Genomic DNA, 22,003 nt, shown 5'->3' on the forward strand with positions numbered 1-22,003 from the left:
TGAGCATCACAGCAGATGCCTTTGTGTGAAAGTAACAGAATAAAACACAGAAAAACATGACGGAGATTTTCCTGGTCTGGCATTTTATAGCAGATAACCTTAAAGATATTCTACAATGTTCTGCATATAAAGTTTAAATTTCTTCAGTATTGAATAACAGAAAAAACAGGCTTTCTTGTCCGAGGTCATTTAAGTGAAAAAAAGAAATGGACAGCAGCCACAGCGCTGTAAACAACGGTAGACTGGTGGGTAATAAGCGAATGAATAATACAGAAAACAGAGATTGGAGACGGGAAACTGTTCTTGAAGTACAGAGAGAGATAGAGAGAGAGCTAGCTGTGCAGGAAGTGCGATTTTAATAGTCGTGGAAGCAAAACAGCAAAATTCAGCTCGGTGAATTTTGGTTGGAGAGACAAAACCTGCAGCTCAGAATCAGCGCAAAAAGACGTAAACACATCGCGGACCGGACGCATCAGATTCGCTAAGCTCCGACAGCGTGTCCGTCTACGGGCCGTCGGGTGAGAAAGCCGAGAAAGACAAAGCTGATCCTGATGCGTCGGTCTGTGTTTACGTCTTTGTGTGGAGTCCGTGTACCTGCTCTCGTTTGCTGTTTGGTTGTTGTTGAAATGGTTTTGTGAGCTTTAATCTGAGAATCTGGCGTTTCTGGCAAAACACAGTTATATTTAAAAGTCGATTCAGGATTTAATGAATTGATATCGCTTTATTCAAGCTACTCACCTCCCACTTCCACCTGCACTTTCAACTGGACCACGGCCAATCAGAGAGGTCCCGCCCCTTACTATCTCTGATTGGTTTTGTCCACGATAGGGGCATAATGTGTGTCTGTTGTTGACCACAGGGAAGGTTGCAGATTTTTTTTTTTTTTTTTGCCACCCGAACAGTTGGTCGCACAGGTGCAACCAAATTTTTTTTTTTAGTCGCACCACTGAAAAATTTGGTCGCATTTGCGACCAAATTGGTTGCACTCTAGAGCCCTGCCTTAAAGGTTTCTTATCCCCACCTGCTGGTAGTTCTAACACATTACATCCAACCTGCTGTTAAAGATAATTCATGACTGTTCAAACACTAAAATCATGCACACACACACACACACACACACACACACACACACACACACACACACACACACACACAATTTTATAATTTAGATTATTTTGTTGTTTCCTATTACATATTTCTATAATTTCTATAGATTTATACAGAATTATTCAGTGATAATAAATCCTATGTTTGTTTATTCTAAAGGAACCCCGTTAGCTTCCACAACAGATGTTGCTCGTCTTCCGTCAAATACTCACATAAAATATTACACAATAAAGTGGATTCAAGATATCCACATAATTTCACTCTTACATCCACAGTGAGGTTTCACAATTGTTCAAATATAAGCAATCAATAATAATGATAATAATAATAGCAATAACATTGAGGCACATTACACAAATTTCAAAAACAAATCATGTCTTACAATATTTACAACAACTAAAAGCTCTGTAAATCGGCTTTTAACCCTTTACAGCCGATCGGAGCGGGCACGCTCCATTTTGCGTAACTATTTTTAAATCCCGGTAGCACTGCAACCACGTAAGCTAGCGCAATAATTTTTTTTGCATATGAAACCGGAGGAGTTGTACTTACATCTTATGCCATCAGCTTGTCCTCGGTCACGGTTTCCTTCCACATAAAGCTTTGCAAAAACTGCATAAAAATCACTTGCAGCAACAAAAACATGATATTCCAGAAACACGCTTCGCCGATCCGATCAGCTGTTTGTAACACTTCCTACGTCCATCAGCGCGAACTATCACATGACCGCATGACCTGCCCGAAACCGGAAGTGACGTCATTTTGCGGAAATGTAGTTTTTTTACGATCGGGGCCTTATGAGCCTATAGGGCTTCGGAGCGTGATGTCACGGGGGTGGGCGTGGAAAGGATTTTGGCCCGATTCACCATTTTGGGGGTCTAAGCTAGGAGCGATAGCATAGCCATGGTTCGTACTTGCTGTGTGCTCGGCTGCAATGTTCGATCTTACGACCGGCACGGGAATAAGGTTGGATTGTCTTTTTATGCTTTCCCAACCTGGAAGCAACGTGAAGGAGCTCATGTATCGGATGTTACCAAACGAAGGCGTCTAGCCTGGATAGCAGCCGTGAGACGAGCTGATATCAAGTTCTGTTACGTCTCCAGATATCAGCTGGTGTGCTCACGACATTTTCATTCCGGTAAGTTCTAAATATGTTCTTATCACACTTTATAGCTGAATAATATTACCGTTGATGGTCTCGGAAGTTATAGAAATTGCGATCAAACATCGAATGGAGTGACTTTGCAGACATATGTCCTATGTAAAGATTCGCTAATTGTTTCGCACAACTGTAGGGAAGCCTGCCTATGAAATGGATCAAACAAATCCAGACTGGGTACCAACGCTACACATGGGGCACTCCGAAATCCGAACATCACATTCAGACCGTCACAGGAGGCGAACACAACGTCAACAAAATAAAGTACTATTTGGAGGTAAACGACAACCGCACCCGCAGCCACAGTCTCTTATTTTAAAAGTTGATCTTAGTCAATTAACACAAACATTTTTGAGTATTCATACGGCCTTAATGTATAAACCATTTAAAAGTTCCCTTGTGTATTTGCACTCTTTTTATTGGACAGGCTTTGACAATGGAGCAGCAGAGTGTGAAGGTGAAGCCTCAGCAGAATGTCAAGGTGAAGCCTCAGCAGAGTGTGAAGGTGAAGCCTCAGCAGAATGTCAAGGTGAAGCCTCAGCAGAGTGTGAAGGTGAAGCCTCAGCAGAAGTTACCACAGAAGAGCAGCCAGAGATGGACACCACCGAAGAGCAACACCATAACAACCTTGTTATTTTGGCTGAGGGACAAATTTGTGCTGGACAAGTAGAAGCAGAGGTAACGGGTGCTGATGCAGAAAACATTGATATCAGAGAGAAACAGACAGAAGATCAACAACTGACAAATGATTGTGTGCACTGTGTACAGAGCAGAGCAGAAATAAACCGGCTGCTGGAGGAGAACAGAAAGCTTAAATCAAAGTTGGACAAGACAGAGCTGAATGAAAACTTTTTAAAGGGTGACACGGAAAAAGTGAAATATTACACCGGTTTTACTTGTTTTGCTATTTTTATGTCCGTGCTCGAGAATGTAAAAGCTTTCCTACCAGCATCAAATAAACTGTTGCATTTCCAAATGCTTTTACTCACACTTATGCGACTTAGACTTGATCTTCCTGTTCAGCATCTTAGTTATCTATTCAATGTCTCCTACAAAACTCTTTCTTCTGTCTTTTCTGATACAATTGACGTGTTGCATGCTCGCTTTGGAGTACTTGTACACTGGCCAGAGAGGCACTGTTTGCAAGCAACAATGCCACCACAATTTACGGACACTTTTGGAAATCGTGTAGCCATCATTGTAGACTGTTTTGAAATTCGTACAGAACGACCATCTAATTTAAAGGCTCGTGCTCAAACGTACTCACACTACAAGGGTACACACACCATGAAATATCTGATCGGGATTACTCCACAAGGTGCAATTTCATTCATTTCTAAGGGGTGGGGGGGCCGTGCATCAGATAAACACATCACAGAGCAATGTGGCATACTTAACAAGCTGTTACCAGGGGATGTAGTTTTGGCTGACAGAGGCTGTTATTTTGCAAATTTGCACTATAATATTTATTTTCGTTTTTCCTGCAGTATATAAAAATTGGTGTATTTCAAAAATAAAACTATGAAGACACTCAAAATAAATTTCCTGTGGTGGGAAACTAGTTTGTGCAACTTTTTTGTATTTACAGTTTTGAGGGATAAGCCTCTTAAATTTCTCTAACTAGAAATATATGTTAAAAAAAACAAAAACGATTTTCAATTTTTTTGTAGTTTATTGCACTTTTTTGCAATTTATGTAATTACTATGCACCTAATGCAGACATATTATTAAAGTTTGGGCTATAATGGTTGTATTGATGTATAGCAACTTGAAATGCTCCCAAAAATGGCTACACAGCATGTAAAAATATAATATAAGCTCTGGCGGACTTGGTTCTATGGTAGGTCTTAAAGGGTTAAGTGTTCATTGAAGTTTTGAATAATTCTCTAATTTTTTAAGGCAACTTATTCCACTTAAAAGTTGCTCTAAATGTAACAGTTTTACAAAACGTTACTTTTAACTCGAGCATTTACTAAATTGCAGCTTGTTGAAAACTGTGTAATATGATGATGTATTTCATCTGGATACTGCAGCTGAGCAGAATAAATGTGGTGTGTTTAACAGAATTGCTTTCTTTAGAACTACAAGTAAGCCATAGAATATTTTAGCCTGTACAGGAAGCCAAGAAAGGTTATTGTGCATTTGATCAATATTAGTATAGTATGAACATCTTCACACATCAAATCACTAAAAATTCTTTTTGTTTTTAATGTGTGTGTGCGTGCGGAGTCCTGTCTGTGCCCCTCAACAATAATATTTAACTATTAATCACATTTTGCTAAATAAAAGGATCTGGCTTGCATCAGTCACATGATCACATTTAACCAATGATCGCCCTTGACGGCAGAACGCACTGGTTACGAGCTGGGAACGAGCTCACAAAGAGCACGCGCATTTTTAGCGGTCCGGAGCTGTAGGAGAAACACAAGTTAACTCAGAGACACAGACTGATGCGACACAACCAGTAAGTAGGTGTACAGCGTACACTGTAGTGTGTAGCACCCAGGAGTATTAGCTTATTAACTACACATTGGTAAGTTGTCTTGTTGCAACTGACGAACTGAAACAAACGAGCGTGCTGTGTGTGCAACAGCGCGACAAACATTACCTGTCCTTTTATTAACTGCACAGGTTAATAACTCGTACAGCGTAACTAGCATGACGGAGTTTATATACTGCTGGGCGGGTGCTATGAAGTTACTGATAGTAAATTTTATTTTATGCTTAAGGTTAGTTTCTCAAACTTCTCAAAATCTTAACAAATTGTGCCAATCCTTACATGTTGCACCAGCTGATTTATCATCAAAAGTGGAGAAGTCTGTGACAGAGGAGACAGAAGAGCAGCAGAGAGAGATGGAAGAGCAAGAGAGAGAGATGGAAGAGCAAGAGAGAGAGATGGAAGTGCAAGAGAGAGAGATGGAAGAGCGAGAGAGAGAGATGGAAGAGCAAGAGAGAGAGATGGAGCAAGAGAGAGAGATGGAAGAGCAGGAGAGAGAGAGCCAGGGCATCGATTACTTTGCTCGCCCTGAACCTGCCATATTACAGGCCTTCTTAGATTACCACCCACAGCAGAACAGTAGCAGTGCAGTTGTGATGAGGGTGTTCAGCTGTAAAGATGGCACCAACAGGAAGTGGCTTACTTATTGCAAAGAACGCCATTTATTGTTCTGCTTTGTGTGTCTGGCATTTGCAAGGCGGACTGACACCAGCACATTTATAACAGGCATGAGTGACTGGCGACATATACATCTGCGCACAGAGGAGCATGAAAAGAGCACTACACACCAGACCTGTGCTGAAGCTTTTTTCTTAAGGTGCTCAAAAGGCAACATCAGGAGCTTGTTTGCTGGCAGTCAGTTGTCAGCTCACAGAGCACAAGTGAAAAAGAGACGGCAAGTTTTAGAGCGTATAGTGGATGTGATCAAAGTACTTGGGAAGAGGGGACTCAGCTATAGGCATGTGGAGAATGAGGCTGCATACACTTTAGGTGATAACACCATCGATCATGGTACTTTCTGGAACTGATTGTGTTATTAGGCAAGTATGATATGTGCCTTGGAGAACATTTGAATGACTGCATTGAAAAAAGCAAGAAGTTGCATCAGACCAGTGGATCAAGAGGTAGAGGATCTCTCATCACCCTACTCTCCAAAACAACTGTCAACTCAGTGATTGATGCACTTGGCCATCTCCTTCAAGAGAGCATCGCCAGTGATGTCCAGAAAGCTGGGATGTTTTCTGTTCAGCTAGACACAACCCAAGACATCACAGGTTATGATCAGTGTTCAGTAATCATCAGGTATGTTACTCAGTCTGTGCAGGAGAGGCTTGTCTCCATAGTGAGGTGCGAAGCATCCACGGGGCAGTACTTTGTAAACTTGCTTTCTGGAGTTTTAGAGCATCTGAATCTAGACAAGGCCATGTGCACTGGGAATGCAACAGATGGTGCTTCAAATATGCAGGGCCAGTACAAAGGCTTTTCAGCACTTATGACTGCCCAGTCTCCAACTCATGTGCATGTGTGGTGCTATGCACACATACTTAATCTTGTGATTGCTGACACAACACAAAGTGTCATTGAAAGTGGATCACTCTTTAATTTACTTAATGACATAGCTGTGTTCATCAAGGAGTCCTATCACAGGGTTAATCTGTGGGAGAAACAAACCGAAAACACAAGACACAGACGCCTCAGTCCAGGTGAGACACGGTGGTGGGCCAAGCATGATGCCCTCCAGAAAATCTTTGGACATTTTGGAAAACCAGATGATGGCCTCTTCGTTGATGTAGTGCTGATGATGGAAGACATTGAAAAGAGGGAAAAAGAAAAGCCAGCTGTTCGTGCCAAAGCACGAGGCTTTAAAGAGTGTCTCTTGAAGCATGAAACTGTGTTAACAGCACAGATATTTCTTAGAGTGTTTGAGCAACAACTCCTCTGTCAAAGTACCTCCAGTCAAAGGGGATGGACATTCTCTCTGCCCATCATATGGTGACTGCCACACAAGATGGCCTCAAAAGTATTGCCAGGGACTTTCCAACTGTGAAGACAGCTGCAGACACATTTGTGAAACAGACAAATCAAAAACTAGAGGAGAGGGAGAACAACACAGACATGGAAGTGGAGGCTGAACTACCTAAAAAGAGAGCCAAAAGGAGAAAAGGCATGGCTGGAGAGATGCCTGAAGATGAGTTGCAAATCAATGCTGAGAAATCATATGAGGTGAAAGTGCACAACATCATCCTGGACACAGTTATTGAAGCAATCCACAGACGATTTGTCATACATGGCCCTCTTCTTGCTGATTTGGCATGGTTGGACCCCAGGAAGTTTAGCCAGGTCAGAACAGTTTCTCTTCCAAGTAATGCATTTCAGAACCTCAGCGCCTGTCTACTTAAATTTGACAGCAGGGCTACAGTTAATAACCTTCAGTCAGAACTGAAACGTTTTGCTGAACAGTGGGAAAGGCTTAAGACATCACATGTAGATGAGTACACGACCAGAACAGCAAAGGACAGATCTGAAGAATGGGACGAAGAAAGTGAAATTGTGACCGAAAGCTGTGGTTCTTGCAAAAATTGCCCACTGTGCTGCTATCAAATACTCAGGCGGTTCAACATGCTGTCTGATGCCTATCGTCTCCTTGGGCTGGCATACAAGTACCTGCTGACCCTCTCCCTCACTCAGGTTGCCTGTGAAAGAACATTCTCTACACTCAAGTTCATTAAAAGCAGACTCCGAAGCAGCCTGTCTGCAAACAAGCTGGAGATGTTTATGCTGATGGCCACTGAAAAGGACATTCTCATGTCATTGGACTCTGACATGGTCATTGACAGGGTAGCTGAGAAGAGTGACCTGCTGAGAAAGCTCCTTTTGTAACCTGGTGAGGTGAAATAAAAATGAGCAAAACATTCCTAATTATCTATTGTTAATATTAAATTCAGCTTTATTGTTATTGCCTAAATGAATAAGTTTAGTATCTACCTTCACTTCAAACAAGTCAAGTGATTGTTAAATGCTTAGAATTTGTCCATCTTAATAGATAGAATAAATATGAGATTGGAGTATTAGGCATTTATAAACATATATTCTTACAGTCTTAATCTGTCATTGTTTCATTTCAGATGCTGTCAGTCATTTTAGGAGGACTGAAGTGTGTTCATTTTAAGTAGGTTGAGGTTGAGAAGGTTGAGAAAGAATTGTACTTAATAGATTTTTTCAGACGATGACAGTACTGGTATGCTTACTCTAGAAAAATGGTTGAATCATATTCCATATAGTACTTACCGTATTTTCACGACCATAAGGCGCACTGTGCTAAAAGGCGCAGTCTCAGTTATGTGTGCCCTTACTGTATTTAACACACACATAAGGCGCACTGGATCATAGGGCGCATACAAGTACCGTATGCGTATTTAAAAATAAAGCGGGAGCAAACCTGAGTTCGGTACTCACATTTTTATTACCAATAATCGTCATCATCAACAACACACAAGCATACAAGTGTGCGTATTTAAAAATAAAGCAGGAGCAAAACAAAGTTTGGTACTCACATTTTTATCATCAATCAAACCCATCGAAGTCCTCATCCTCTGTGTCTGAATTGAACAGCTGCGCTAAATCTCCATCAAACATGCCAGGTTCACTTTCTTCACTGTCAGAGTCACTTTCCGTGCCGTGCGGCTCCTCGGAAATGATGCCGGCTTTTGTGAAAGCTCGAACAACAGTGCCAGCAGCCATGTTAGCCCAAGCATCTACAATCCATTGGCAAATTGTGGCGTAACTCGCCCGGCGCTGCCTTCCACTCTTGGTGAAACTGTGGTCTCCATCGGTCATCCATCGCTGGATGTGTTTGTCGCCGATGTGTTTGCTGCAGTAGGAGCGGAAGATGGCCAGCTTTTCCTTATAATCCGCTGGAAGTTGCTGCGCTACCGTAGTCCTGGTCCGGATGGAAAAATGGCACCGTTTCGTAAAAAGTGAAAGTGAAACTGCTTTTAGCCGAATGGTGACGCCCACACTTCACCTTTTAACGTTCTCATGGTGTTCTCAACTACGTCCTCCTTACAACACATAGGGCGCACTGCGCTATAGGGTGCACCGCACTTTTTGAAGAAAATCTAAGACTTTTAAGTGCGCCTTATGGTCGTGAAAATACGGTAAGTACTATATGGAATATGATTCAACCATTTTTCTAGAGTAAGCATACCAGTACTGTCATCGTCTGAAAAAATCTATTAAGTACAATTCTTTCTCAACCTTCACTGTCTGTCCTTTCACTTCATAAAGGTATCCATGTCTTAAGATATGTTCAGTGTTGCTGCTGTGGAAGTGTTGTAGGTGACCTTTTATTGATGAGTGAATAGTCTTTGGTGATACAATTCAATCATAATCTGTCCTTTATAGATTTTAATATTCATCTAATCTTTATTCCTTTCTGTCCTGTTTGTCAGGGTCTGATCATACATTGTTTGTTTAAGAGGTTCGAGACCATTCAACTTTTTCAGTTCATCAACGTAAGTACTAGTGTATATGATTTCTCTAATTCCTTTCTGGAATAAAGATGCCAGTACTGTGATCATCTGAGCAAGTCCATCAATTGCCATTCACAGTTCTTTGTCCTTTCACTTGTGTCCTGTTTTTCAGGGTCCCATATAATTTCTTCAGAAGTAAGTACTGTATATGATGCCAGTATTTTCCCATATTTTCTAGATACTGTATTAGTACTGTGTGTAAAATGCCATCAAAAACTCAATTAAGTGTTATTCTTATTCTTCTTTCTCACCTTTCTTTCTCTGTCTCCTTTCATATTTAAAGGTTGCTGTGTTAACAAAATATATTGTGCTACCATGCTGTTTTCTATTGTTTTGGTAAATAAATACTTTATGAAAATATCCCTAAATCGGTCATTAATTAATTTTAATATTAATTAATGATCATGTCTCACCTCTAGTGTTCTTGGTCTTAATTTCAGGTTTCTACCATGTGTTGTAGATAGTTCAGGAGGTTAACTCTACCAAGCAGTCTTTTTGTTTCCGCTATGTACTGTTTAAAATCCCGAATAGGGAGAATGGTGTAGGTTTAACTTTATCAGATTGATACATATATACCAACAAGGCAGTGTACATCAAAGCAGTTGTTTTCATGCAAAGGCTTTATGGTTTTTCCTATAGCGATTGACAGACCACGTGACTTTGCGCATTGCATGCCGGGAACTCCTGGCAAAACAATCCAAGTACCGCATCAAATACAAGCATTTGCAATTGCAGCACCGCAAAACGTTCATTCTCCGGTTCCAATACCTTCTTGTTTTTTCTTTGCTGCACAAAAAAGGTATGTACAAAACGATGGAGAACAATGCCGGTCCGTACAAAGACAGACTCGACGAAAAGACAAAGAAAAGATACGAGGAAAAATCAAAGGAGTGAAAGGGTCAGATCCTTACGAGCACACAGAGAGATAAAAGACGTTAGCGTGCTGCCCAACTTTCACCACGCTCAGATTTATAATTATACGGTTCTTGGAGTGAGTGCATACACTCATGAAGTTTAGTAACTTCAGCTCACTGCAACAAGCCCAGGTACAGTTTACCGACGGATGGGTGCAGGACCTTGAAATGCACCGAAAGACCATCGTACGAACAAAGGTAAGTTTACCTTTGTTCGTCTCACAAATCGTCGTCATAAATACACATTCGTTAACCGTGTATTAATATAACCTTTGAGCTCAACGGTAATTAATTAGTAGTTGAAAAATAATTGTAATATTTGAGCCATTTCTGCTGTCCAACTACTTCTTACAAAATACATTTTTAATGTTAATTAGATTTTTTTTACCGCATAAATAAAGGTTATATAAAAGTCACTGCCAAAGACTGATTGCGGCTTCTACCTTGTTACACTAATGTTGTTTGTAGCTCAGTATGACTTTATGTCATCCATGAGGGATGCATTTGACATATGTTTCACATATTATAGCCCAACAAGTTACTTATAGCAATTTAAATACGAGCAATCAGTTTCTTTGCAAATACAGGAAATCAGTTTTTGGCAGACAATCACTTTTTGGCACCACACCGGCTATTGCAGTTAATAATACAGCAGCTTCTTGCCATTTTTTGTGTTTCCTTTTATCGCTGTGTAACTGAGTTCAATTGAAAGCCTGCATGCGCTAGTACCGCTTGACAAAAGTTCCCAGAATCCTTTGCGGTTTTATCCATGAATGACGTCACATTTTTGGTGGGCCGGTCTCCAGTCAAAATGCCCGGGCCGATTTTTTGTCCCAGTCCAGCCCTGCCTGCCCTCCAGCACTATCCACAGCAACCCCTCAACAGCAACATTGTACCCATCAGGTAAAGCATCGGCTACGTTTGCTTTGCCTTGTTGCCCATATTAGACTCTTGATGAAAATGTGTTGTTGTTATTCAGCCTGGTTCAATGTGCCCCTTTTTAACTTTGAGCACCCGCCCCTTTAAACCTCTCTGCACAGCCCTGCCTAACAGACCTACACCTTAGTTCACAGATTCACTTTGTCTAAGGTTGATTTCTGGGATTTCACACAACCCAGGATTCAGATGGTGAATCCATGATGGGCTTGGATTTACATCATTATAAATGAAATGTGCTCTACTTGGAAGCAGCCGGCCCCGCCCCTTTTGACGGGTTGTGTGAGACTTTAAATCATCAAACTGTAAATTATAATTTAAATTGTTATTGATCCTTTACCCCGAGTCCTAAAGTGTAGATTTATTTTCTTACTCTTCTTATATTTATTGTTTGTTTACTTGCACCGCTGTAACTGCAGCCTCGTCGTCTCGTCTCTCTATATGCTGGACTGTCTGTAGCGGAGATGACAATAAAGTTTACTTTGACTTCAGCAGCGCGCAGGCGCACCGAGGGCTCTCGCGCTCACTTTATAGAATGTAGAAAAAACATGGGTGCAGATTATAAGTCTGTATCATAATATCTGTTTGTTGTTTTTATTTTGTTTTGCGAGTTGGTTATTAGATGCCGCTCCAGCCAGCCAGAGACTCCCCGCCGCCCCGCCCTCTCCTCCCTGTGCCGCCAGCAGCAGGCGCACCTCGCAAACGGAGGGCGCCCTTACTCCCAGCAAATGGCTGATAGAAAACCGATCGGTGCCTACGAATTTCCCAATATGCGCTGGCATGACGTCGGGGAAGCATGGTTACGACCGATTATTTTATTTTTTTCTTGCCCGTGATGCCCCCCCCCCACCACGATGCATTCTATTGGTTTGCACACTTACACACACCCAGCTGTGGTTTCCTGTTTTGCTGGACTCTGGAGAGCCCCGCCTTTAACGCTCTTCTCTCACAGAGAGCAACAGAAAACTTGGAAAAACTCCAGATTGACTGAACTCAGTTCAAAGTTACCTTGACACCTTTAGATGTGAGACGTAGTGATGGTCCGCTTGAAGCTGACGCTCTGGTGCGTGTGTCAGAAAGATCAACGCGCTGCTTCAGAAGCACCGTGTCGAGGCTTGATTCGTTTGGCCAGAGTCACGTGATCAGTGACGTCTGAAGCTTCGTTTAGAACGTACCTCTTTTTAAATCGAACTTTATTGAAACACAATGAGTATACAACATACAAACAGATGAAGTTTACAAAAGAACAGAACATGAACATACAGAACCAGGAGTAAAAAAATTATGATATGAGTAGGCGAAAAAAATCAACATATAAATATTGTTCTGAGAGGCTTTTTGTTGGTTGAGTCTGAAATTGATTGTATGTACAATTCATATCCTTATAAAACGGCAGAAATATGGTGTTTTATTAATAAACTTACATTTATGGATATAAAATAGCTAAAAGTATTAACAATTTTTTTGTAAAAAACATTTATCATTCTTCCTGGGGAACTTAAAGAAAAAGAATAAAACATTTTCCCATCGTAAAGAAAACTCCCTTAAAATATGGACAATAACAAAACTGCTAAATTCTTCCAGAATCTCTGTGTAGAGGAACCAAAAGAGATGTGCCACAGTTTCTGGATGATCCCCACAGAAAGTTCAATTAGTATTTATGTCTCTTTTAAATGTTACCATATAGTGACTGGCTGGGTCACATTTATGAAGAATTTTATATGAGATTTCCTTCACCTTGTTCACAATTAGATATTTATGGGATCATCCAGACTGTCTTCCAGGTGATATCCTGGAACATGTCGGTTCCAGTAAGTGTCGGTTCCTGCCCACTCACAGGTCTGGAGCATAAAGGAGCATTTCACATGCATCTCCAAAGACGCGTCTTTTCTTTTCTTTGAGCAATTAAAAAATTAACAGCGACCTTGAAAATCCCTTTAAGAAGTGAATCTAAAGAGGACCAGTTGGAGACATCCTCAAGCAAGAATTGTTGATATCTCTCCGTTGATTAATATGGCGGATGTAGCAGGTGGTGGTGCAGACGTAGCTCCGACTTTCAAACGGTCACGATTAAAACCAGAGATATATAAAACAACTGATGGAAGGGTAATTGTAGAGGATGAACTACTTAATTTCCTTGCTGTAAAAATCAAAACTTTAAGTCAGGATGAAATTGTGTTGTTGGCCACGAACACATTTGAATCCGAGGGGATTGAAGCCTCCAAGAAAGTTTTGTTTGAGCTCTGCCCCACTACCTCACAGCGGTGCGTTGGATATAAAGGACAGCATAAAGACGCCAACAATATTAAACTCTGTCTTAAAGTGCTGAATGAGTGTGGGGAGAATATCCCAAGATTTGTCTCTCATCACCTGGATGATTTGCCGCCTGTTACATACTCCAGCATGGATGTGTGTTGTCTACTACGGCGAATGGACCAGCTGTGTGCTGAGGTGGGTGCTTTAAAACATGTAGTTAAACTACAGGCGGATGTCTGCGAGCAAGTTATGACCAATGCTGTGGAGGTCGACCAACGTGTGACTGTTCTTGAGTGTCAGCCTGAGGTACCGGCTGTGCCTGTTATGCTGAATACTCAGGGGTCGGGGACCGCTTCCCACTTTCCCCTGGGGAAACACGCAGAGGAGCGGTGGGGGAATCGAAGTAAAGGCGGCCCGCGCGGAAGGCAGGGAGCCGGAGCTTTGGCTGCTTCAAGGACTGGGACAACAAGCACAGTGTCAGCGTTTTGTCCGGAGATGTTGCTATGTGGTCAAGATCGGGCTCCGACGACAGCCCGAGGCCGTAATATGGAAACTACAGCAACAACGGAGGATCCCGTTGAGACAGTGCTTTCTACATGCTCTCCACAATGGAGTAAAGTTGTGAAAAATGGCAAGCCTCGTCTCAAGCTGGAGAAGGTTCATTCAGGTTCAGGAATGCATGCTGCTACCACTGGACACAATAAGAGGCCTGGACCTGTATCGATTATCGGCACTGGAGCTGTGAGTACAATCAGAACTGTGAAAACTAAATTGGTGAGCGTGTTTGCCACTATATTTGCCCTGGATGTAGATGCAGAAACTCTTGCTCTGTATTTGAGAGAGAAACTTAAAAGAGATGTGACCTGTCAAAAAATTGCTAGTAAACGTAGCAGGTTCAGCTCTTTCAAGGTTACTGCTGAATGTAATGATGTAGGTGAAATGTACAATCCTGAACTCTGGCCTGAAGGGGCTCTGGTCCGGCGTTTTTATGAACCTCGTAAGCCCGGTACGGTGGTGCCAAGCTCAGTGGATCCAGCAGGGGAGATAACTGCGCCTTTTGGTACCAACGTATCAACATGAAGATGTCTATCCGGGTATTATCTTACAACTGTCATGGTCTACGTTTGGGACAGAGTGCAGGGGACAAAGCTCGACGGATTGTTGTGGACAGTCTGCTTGCAGAATGTGACATTTTATGCTTGCAGGAGACATGGTTGTCCAAACAGGACCTGGGAAAACTTAACTGTCTAAATGCAAGTTTTTTGGGAGTGGGGGAATCAACAACTGATCTCAGCACAGCTATAGTCAGAGGCAGAATACCTGGAGGGGTTGCTGTGCTTTGGGACAAAAAAATAGACCCCATGATAAAGCCCATTAGACTGGATGTAGACTGGTGTATTGGTATACAATATACACAGAACAATAGTAGTTTTATCATTCTTAATATTTATGCTCCCTATGAATCTTGTCAAAATGAGCAAGAATACCTCAGTAGGCTGGCTTTTATTAATGCATTTATTCAAGACAACGATACTTACAGCATATATGTTTTGGGTGATTTTAATGCTGATCTCACAGACAGCAGTTCTCAGTTTGCTGACCACTTAACTCATTTTTGTCAAGTTAATAATCTTATCCTGTCTACCAAAGTGTTACTGCCTGCAGATAGCTATACATACATAAGTGAAGCCTGGCATAGTACATCATGGCTGGACCACTGTATCTGTACAGCTGATGGACATGCAGCTTTAGCAAACATGACTATCAGGTATGCGGTAACTGTCAGATCATATACCTTTTGGTTTTACTGTGAATGTGGAACAAATGCCAGCATCAACTGGAAACAATATTGCTACCAGTGTAAAATTAGACTGGTCAGCTTGTAGTGAAGATGATTTCTTAGCTTATCATAGTAATACCGATATACATCTGAACAACATTTCTTTGCCCAAAGAAGCTATTTTGTGCAAGGATGTCAACTGTAAGAATGCTGTGCATAAACATTTACTCTGCTCCATGTATGATGATATAGTGACCGCTCTGCATGAAAGTGGTACACTGCTTGATAAACAATATAAGCATAAGAAACCTAACATCAGACCTGGCTGGAAAGAACATGTATCCATGTACCATGATGAAGCTCGCATAGCTTATAAATGTTGGGCCATGGCTGGAAGACCTAAACAAGGCCCAGAATTTGAACAGAAAAAATGTGCGAATGCCAGATATAAGTACGCTGTTCGCTTTATAACTAAAAATGAGCAAATGCTGAGAGCAGATTCTTTGGCCAGGAAAATGTTGTGTAATAATATGGCAGATTTTTGGAAAGAGGTGAAAGCTCTTAATAACTGTAAACCATCTCTACCATCAACTGTTGAAGGTGTTTCTGGGGCAGATAACATTGCAGCATTATGGAGACAGCATTACAGTGCGTTGTTTAACTGTATAAAAAGTGATCCATATGAGGACAATCTTGACATGAGTAATGACACAATAAGTGTAAGGACACGTGAAGTTTATGAAGCCATTCATAGGTTGTCTGATAATAAATCCTCTGGTTTGGATCACATCACTGCAGAACATTTAAAACATGTAGCGCTCTGCTTCACTGGGTTTATGATTCATGGCATATTACCAGACTCAATGCTGTGTATTTTACTGGTACCAGTTATGAAGGACAAAGCTGCAAAAGTGAGCTGCTTGGATAATTACAGGCCGATTGCACTAGCCAGTATTTTATCTAAGGTGTTAGAAAGAATCCTGTTTGACAGAGTTAGTGTGTTCATCTCTTCTCTGGATAATCAGTTTGGCTTCAAAGCACGGCACTGACATGTGCATATATGCACTCAAGGAAATAGTCAGGTTGTATAGGGCTAAAAATTCATCTGTCCTCATGTGTTTCATTGATGCCTCTAAGGCTTTTGATCGAGTGAACCACAGAAAACTTTTTGATAAATTGAAGACACGGGGAGTTCCTCAATACATGGTGAGGATTCTCTCTTACTGGTACGCTCATCAGAACATGCAGGTTAAATGGGGAAGCAGTATTTCTGCCCCCTTTGGTGTCAGCAATGGTGTCAGACAGGGTGGGATTTTGTCTCCAATTTTATTTAATTTGTATGTTGATGATTTGTCCATACAGCTGAGAGCCTGTAACACTGGGTGTATATTAGGTGAAGCACTGATAAATCATCTTATGTATGCAGATGACCTGGTTGTTTTTAGTCCAAGCAGTGCTGGGTTACAGGATCTTCTTAATGTCTGTACTGAATATGGTGTGCAATATGACATTGAGTACAATGCTGCTAAAAGTGCTGTTCTGATATGTAGAACCAAGCAGGATAAACAGCTAAATTTCCCTTTGTTTAAACTGGCACAAAAAACTCTTGAAGTTCATAATAAGGTGAAATACCTCGGTCACTTTATTACTGAGCAAATGAATGATGATGATGACATATACAGACAACGGTGTAAGCTCTATGTGCAGGCAAATACTATTGCACGCAAATTCAGCTTTTGTTCACTTCCAGTTAAAGTGGCTTTGTTTAAAGCGTATTGCACACCGCTATATACTGCCCCCTTGTGGTCATCCTACAAACAATGTAGCATGCAGAAGCTGCATGTTGCATATAATGATGCGATGAGAATCCTTTGCAGGATACCTAGAAGTGGTAGTGCCAGCCAGGTGTTTGTAGCTGTGGGTGTTTGGACTTTTAAAGCACTTTTAAGAAAGTTAATGTTCAACTTTAGAGAACGACTGGATGGTTCGAGTAACAGTATAATTTTAGCACTTACAGATCCAACACTGAGTGGTTCCCGTTACTCATCGAGTCTCAGAAAGCACTGGTTAAAGTGTTTGTGTATTTATTGATTTATTTTAAGTAATTGTGTTTTATTGTGTTTTATGTATATTATGGTTTTATATTTTTACAAATGCTTTATATACTTATTTATATACATATATATATTTAATGGTTTATACCTTGTGTTGTGTGTGTGTGTGTGTGTGTGGGGGGGGGGGGGAGTTGTGTGTGTGTGTTTCTTGTCTTGTTTTTATGGACATGTAGTCTGCCAATAAAGATTGAATTGAATTGAATTTAATTGAATATTCTATATATGGGAGAGACATGATATCTTCTTGGAATAAACTACGTATTCTCTTATTGCTGTTACCAAGTTCCTGTGAAAAGCAGATTTTTCCCACTGCTGACTCAGCTGGATCAGGGAGAGTGACTGAGGCAGATATTGAGCTGTCAGTGTTTTTATATAACATTAAAGTCCCTGAGGGTATGGCACCAAGCACCATTGAGAATTCCCCAACACTGACGGGAAAATGATATAGTGTAAGGAATTCATTGTAAGTAAGTAGTGCTCCCTCGTTAAATTTTAAAACTTAGTAGCGGCCGCCATTGTTGGCAGCTGAAATTTGGCTGGGCCGCGCTATGAATTCTGGGATATGGTGGGCCACGAAGGACACACCCGACCCATCCTTCAAACTCGGGGGAAGGAAGGACGCATTTGAAGGAGTCGAGGAATCGGGACAGCCTTCGTCGCCTGGCTGTGACGTCATTGGCCTTCAAATGCGGCCTCCGGAGGATGCAGCCGACGTTTTGGGACACAGCTTGTGTGTCTTTGTTGGTCATGTGACCTCCCAGGGACTACACATGGAAACGAGCAGTTTAGCTCAAATCTGGCAGGTTTCCATCGTCTGTTTTTGTCCTGATGTCCATGAACATGAACACTGTCCCTGTCAAACACGTCCAGATAATCTGATCCAGTGTTGTTCTTCTTCTGTGGTGTTTGTGATGGAGCTGCTGATCCTGATGTCCTCCACCAAGGGGGCAGCAAATTCAGCTGACTGTCATCATTTATTAAAAAGATGTAACAATGTGACATAATGCAATATAATAGTGTCAGTTACACATTGTGGGTTGCACTGTGGCCAGAATGGACATTACCTCCTGCCTAATGGAAGCTGTCAGCCATCCTGCAACCATGAATTAGATAAGCAGAAGTGAAGGGATTGTCAACAACAATTTAATAATAAAATGTAATGTGATAGTTGCACTTTATTAGCGACCCACAATCGTATGAATAATAACCATGAATGCACTGCATACTCATAGCAAGTTCTTTAGGTTTAAAGTGAGATCCTGCTTTAAAGGGCGCTTCATCTGCTGGGAATGACATGTTTCTTCTAGTATGTAAGGCTCAGCCCATCTTACTGGGACTTACTTTTGTAGATCCACATGCTCTAAACCTGCTGCTCCATGATTGGTGCAGAAGCTTTAAGCTACTATTAACAAATAATGACCATGGACTTAGTTGTTACTACAATAACTTATCATTGAGCAACTTTTAATTTTACTTGTAAAACTATGCAAGTAGAATTGAATGGGGCACAGTGAGCTGAGCACAGGCCCACTCTGTGACACTCAGAGGTTTGTGGATATCATACTGAGAGTATTGGACACAGTGCAGCCAGCTTGCAGCCACTTTCCCACCACTTTAGCACAATGTTTACTTGAGACTCAGCCACACTAATGTTCCTGGGCAGACATGTGGTGCAGCATGGCTGATGGCACTGTACCTGCAGCTGTCATGGACAAGAACCACTCAATACCTCACCCAAGCCAAGCCTGTGCTGATGTTGTGATCTGAGACCGAGACACTAACCCAGGATCATGATATGATGTTGTGAGAGTTTCACTAAGAATTAGCTCTGATTACAAGATTTCAATCTATCGTAACTCTAATTTGTATTTACTTCAGTTTGTTCATCTTGGAGCTGTGTGCAGCTGAGGACAGTCTTATTATTACCAGGTGAGGATATGTAACAGCCACAGTCTGTAGAGATGATGTCACCATGGAGTGGTGATGTCACTGGAGCTGCCAATATGTGCTCCAGCCAAAGCTACACCAGAGGGTTGTGCTGTGTAACAGGTTGGTGCAGGTGGTGTTATCTACATTTGAACATTAGGCAACAGTCTCATGAAGACACTTTCTATTGTTCACTAAAGACCAACAATAACAGAGACAAAGGGAGAGCAGCAGAACTAGTGCTAACAATTAGCACTGCTAGCCTGCCCACCAACACCAGCTAATGTTCTAAAAACGATGATCAATGATTTTGCTGTAACGGCTCCAGCTGTCTGTGTCAGGGACACGTTGGAGATGAAGTGAGTGATCCAGTGACAAAGGTTTGGAAAGCTGCAGTCAGCTGAGACTAAAGGAGTCACCTGACCGAGAGACCAAATGTTTCACTGAGAACGTCCAGATGAACAGAATCAACCTTTGGGATAATCTGTTCCACACATCCATGTTTCACTTACTGCATTATATTTCCTCATTGCTGTGCACACAGGCCTGTGGCTTATAACCAACTCCAAGTTCAGACTCAGAGGCTGCTGAAGCTGTTTTCTGGAACAGAGACGTGTTGGATATAAAAGCAACTCTTCTTTATGTGTCAGCACTGAGGAAAGGAGCAGCTTCGTTTCTAAGTGTATGAAGGACTGTAGCAGTGTGTGTGTGAGCTTTATTTCACAGACAGAACCATGTCAAAAACACAACTTCAGGTAAAAACAATACAAAATCAAAGAGTCTGATCAGAAGGATTAAACAGAGGAGTGTGGGACTGTTTTTAACAGACAGCAGGTTAAGCCAGGCTGGAGGAGTAAACTGAGCCTCGGTGTGAGCAGCAGTGTGTTTGACAGGAAGCTGAGATAAACAGTCTGGAGCCCATTTAGTGCTTCATATGAAAGTGTGAGGATTTTAAAGCAAATCTAAAATCAAGCAGGAGTCAGTGTGAGAATGATTTGTGCTTTTCCTCAGTCAGATGCTGGGAGTTTCAGTTCATCCATGTTCAGCGTGCTGTGCTTTGTGTAACAGGAGAATATGACAGTATAAATCAAGTCTTCATGTCACTGAAAGCCTCCACAGTCTGCTATGGAGGTGCATCAGTTTGGATTTACAAGAAGAACATTTCTTAAACCTGCCACAAGATGGCGCTCCAACAGAAGGGATGTCCACAGTGTAACACAGACACACACATACTGTGTGAATGTGTGAGTGAATGGGCTTTCAACACAAGGCTTCTGCTGCTACCTTTAATGACATAATTAGCTAACAAGAACAAACTGTTAATTACCACCAAAGAACGGCTCCAGATTTTAGCTGCTGACCATTTTGTGAAACGTTGATTACATCAGCTTATTGTTGATTTTTCAACCTTAATATCAGCTGCTTTAAAGGAGCCTCGTTCTCTGGCAGTAACACTTTTCTTCACTAGATGCAGTGCAGGCACAGTCTGTGTTTCTAAACTACACACTAATGTTCATTGTTGTGCAGCTAAATCCTCCCTCTGGATGGGAAGAATCCCTGTCAGGCTTCAAACACCTGGCTTGGTGTTCTGGAGCTAATGTGTCACCTGTGAGGACTCTGAGATGAACACACAGCAGACACTTCAGTTCTCCGTCTGTGTGTCCTCAGTTTCCCAGCATGCCTTGGCTGTGGTGGTGGAGGTGAATGAGGGGGAACATGCTGCTCTGTCAGCACTCAGGTTTCATACCTGGTGATCTCAGAGGACAAAGCGGCGTTACAGCAGCGCACGTTGATGAGACCTGATGCTCTGAACAGTTCAGACTTCAGCCTCACTCTGAGAAAACAAACGACTGACTGTCAGCAGCAACTACACCTGCTCCATCAGTGACGGAGAGAAGAACTGAGACTGAGAGACATACAGCTGCAGGTCAAAGGTCAGAAACGCCCGCTCTTTGTACGGGTCAGGAGTTAGTACTGCAGAGGTCAGAGGTCAGCTTGCTGACAAACCATTTGAAACAGTTTGGAGCTAAAAGCACAACAGCAGAGGAAAGAAGAGACACTGCAGAGATGATGCAAAATATTGTGTTTTGTTCTCAGCTGTCAAAAAGTGTAACACACGTGTTCCAGCACAGCCTTTGTGTACTTTCACTTCTCCATACTGTCCATTGGAAATCCTGTTTGTTACTTTTTGATTTCAGTCCATGTGTCCAAAGCAAACTTCTGTCCCACACTTTCTCTGCTGACTCTTCACCGATGCTCAGATGATCTCAGATGATTTCACCAGAACTCATCAAAATTCGGGCTCCACAGAAACCCAGACGTCACTAAACAAGTGTAACAAGCAAAGTGAAAACTGGTCGTTCAGCTTTATTGACCAAAGATAAGCTCACATGTCACCTCATGACACAGACACTTATTTCCACAGCATGCACGAGGACTGACAATAAGTGTCTATAAAGCCACTTCTATCTGCCACACCTGTGCTTCTGTCATGGTTGCTCTCCTCTCACTCTGTCATTTATCCACAGTCTGCCTCCCTCTGCTCCGTCAGCTGACGTCCTCTCTACACCACCTGCTGTGTTTTATCCTGCAAAAACACATTTAAGAAGCGTTGCACCGAGTAACGGGAGGAACTGCTATAAAATCCATTTAAAGGAGGTGGTGCTGAGTGCTGTGACTGGGGTCCCACCACTGACATCACGGGTGGAGGACATGTTGGAAAACTGCTACAAAGTGCTGTGCAGCCAGCAGAGCTTACAGTCTGTCCTGTGTGTCATACAGG

At 41.9% G+C, this 22,003-nt stretch overlaps 1 protein-coding gene and 1 pseudogene across 1 annotated transcript; both read left to right on the top strand.

Moving 5' to 3' along the window:
• Nucleotides 1-2,413: 2,413 nt before the first annotated feature.
• Nucleotides 2,414-5,791, top strand: LOC146577083 (uncharacterized). The gene is made up of 4 exons (XM_085267623.1): nt 2,414-2,543; nt 2,694-2,723; nt 2,796-3,704; nt 5,592-5,791. Exons 1-4 carry the CDS (start codon nt 2,420-2,422, stop codon nt 5,789-5,791), a joined length of 1,263 nt encoding a protein of 420 aa, XP_085123749.1. The 5' UTR covers nt 2,414-2,419.
• Nucleotides 5,792-14,477: 8,686 nt separating this feature from the next.
• On the top strand, nt 14,478-16,334 carry LOC146577084 (uncharacterized; annotated as a pseudogene).
• The last annotated feature ends 5,669 nt before the right edge of the window (nt 16,335-22,003 follow it).

This window comes from Mchenga conophoros, linkage group LG3 (assembly GCF_057382185.1).
Source record: "Mchenga conophoros isolate Kocher_MC1m ecotype Shallow Benthic linkage group LG3, M_conophoros_male_GT1.1, whole genome shotgun sequence".
NCBI lineage: Eukaryota > Metazoa > Chordata > Actinopteri > Cichliformes > Cichlidae > Mchenga > Mchenga conophoros.

Coding starts and splice junctions, on each gene's coding strand:
- LOC146577083 (XM_085267623.1), top strand. CDS start 2,420: ATGGATCAAACAAATCCAGACTGGGTACCAACGCTACACATGGGGCAC. Junction 2,544..2,693: donor AAATAAAGTACTATTTGGAG/GTAAACGACAAC, acceptor TTTATTGGACAG/GCTTTGACAATGGAGCAGCA. Junction 3,705..5,591: donor AGTTTTGGCTGACAGAGGCT/GTTATTTTGCAA, acceptor GGTGCTCAAAAG/GCAACATCAGGAGCTTGTTT.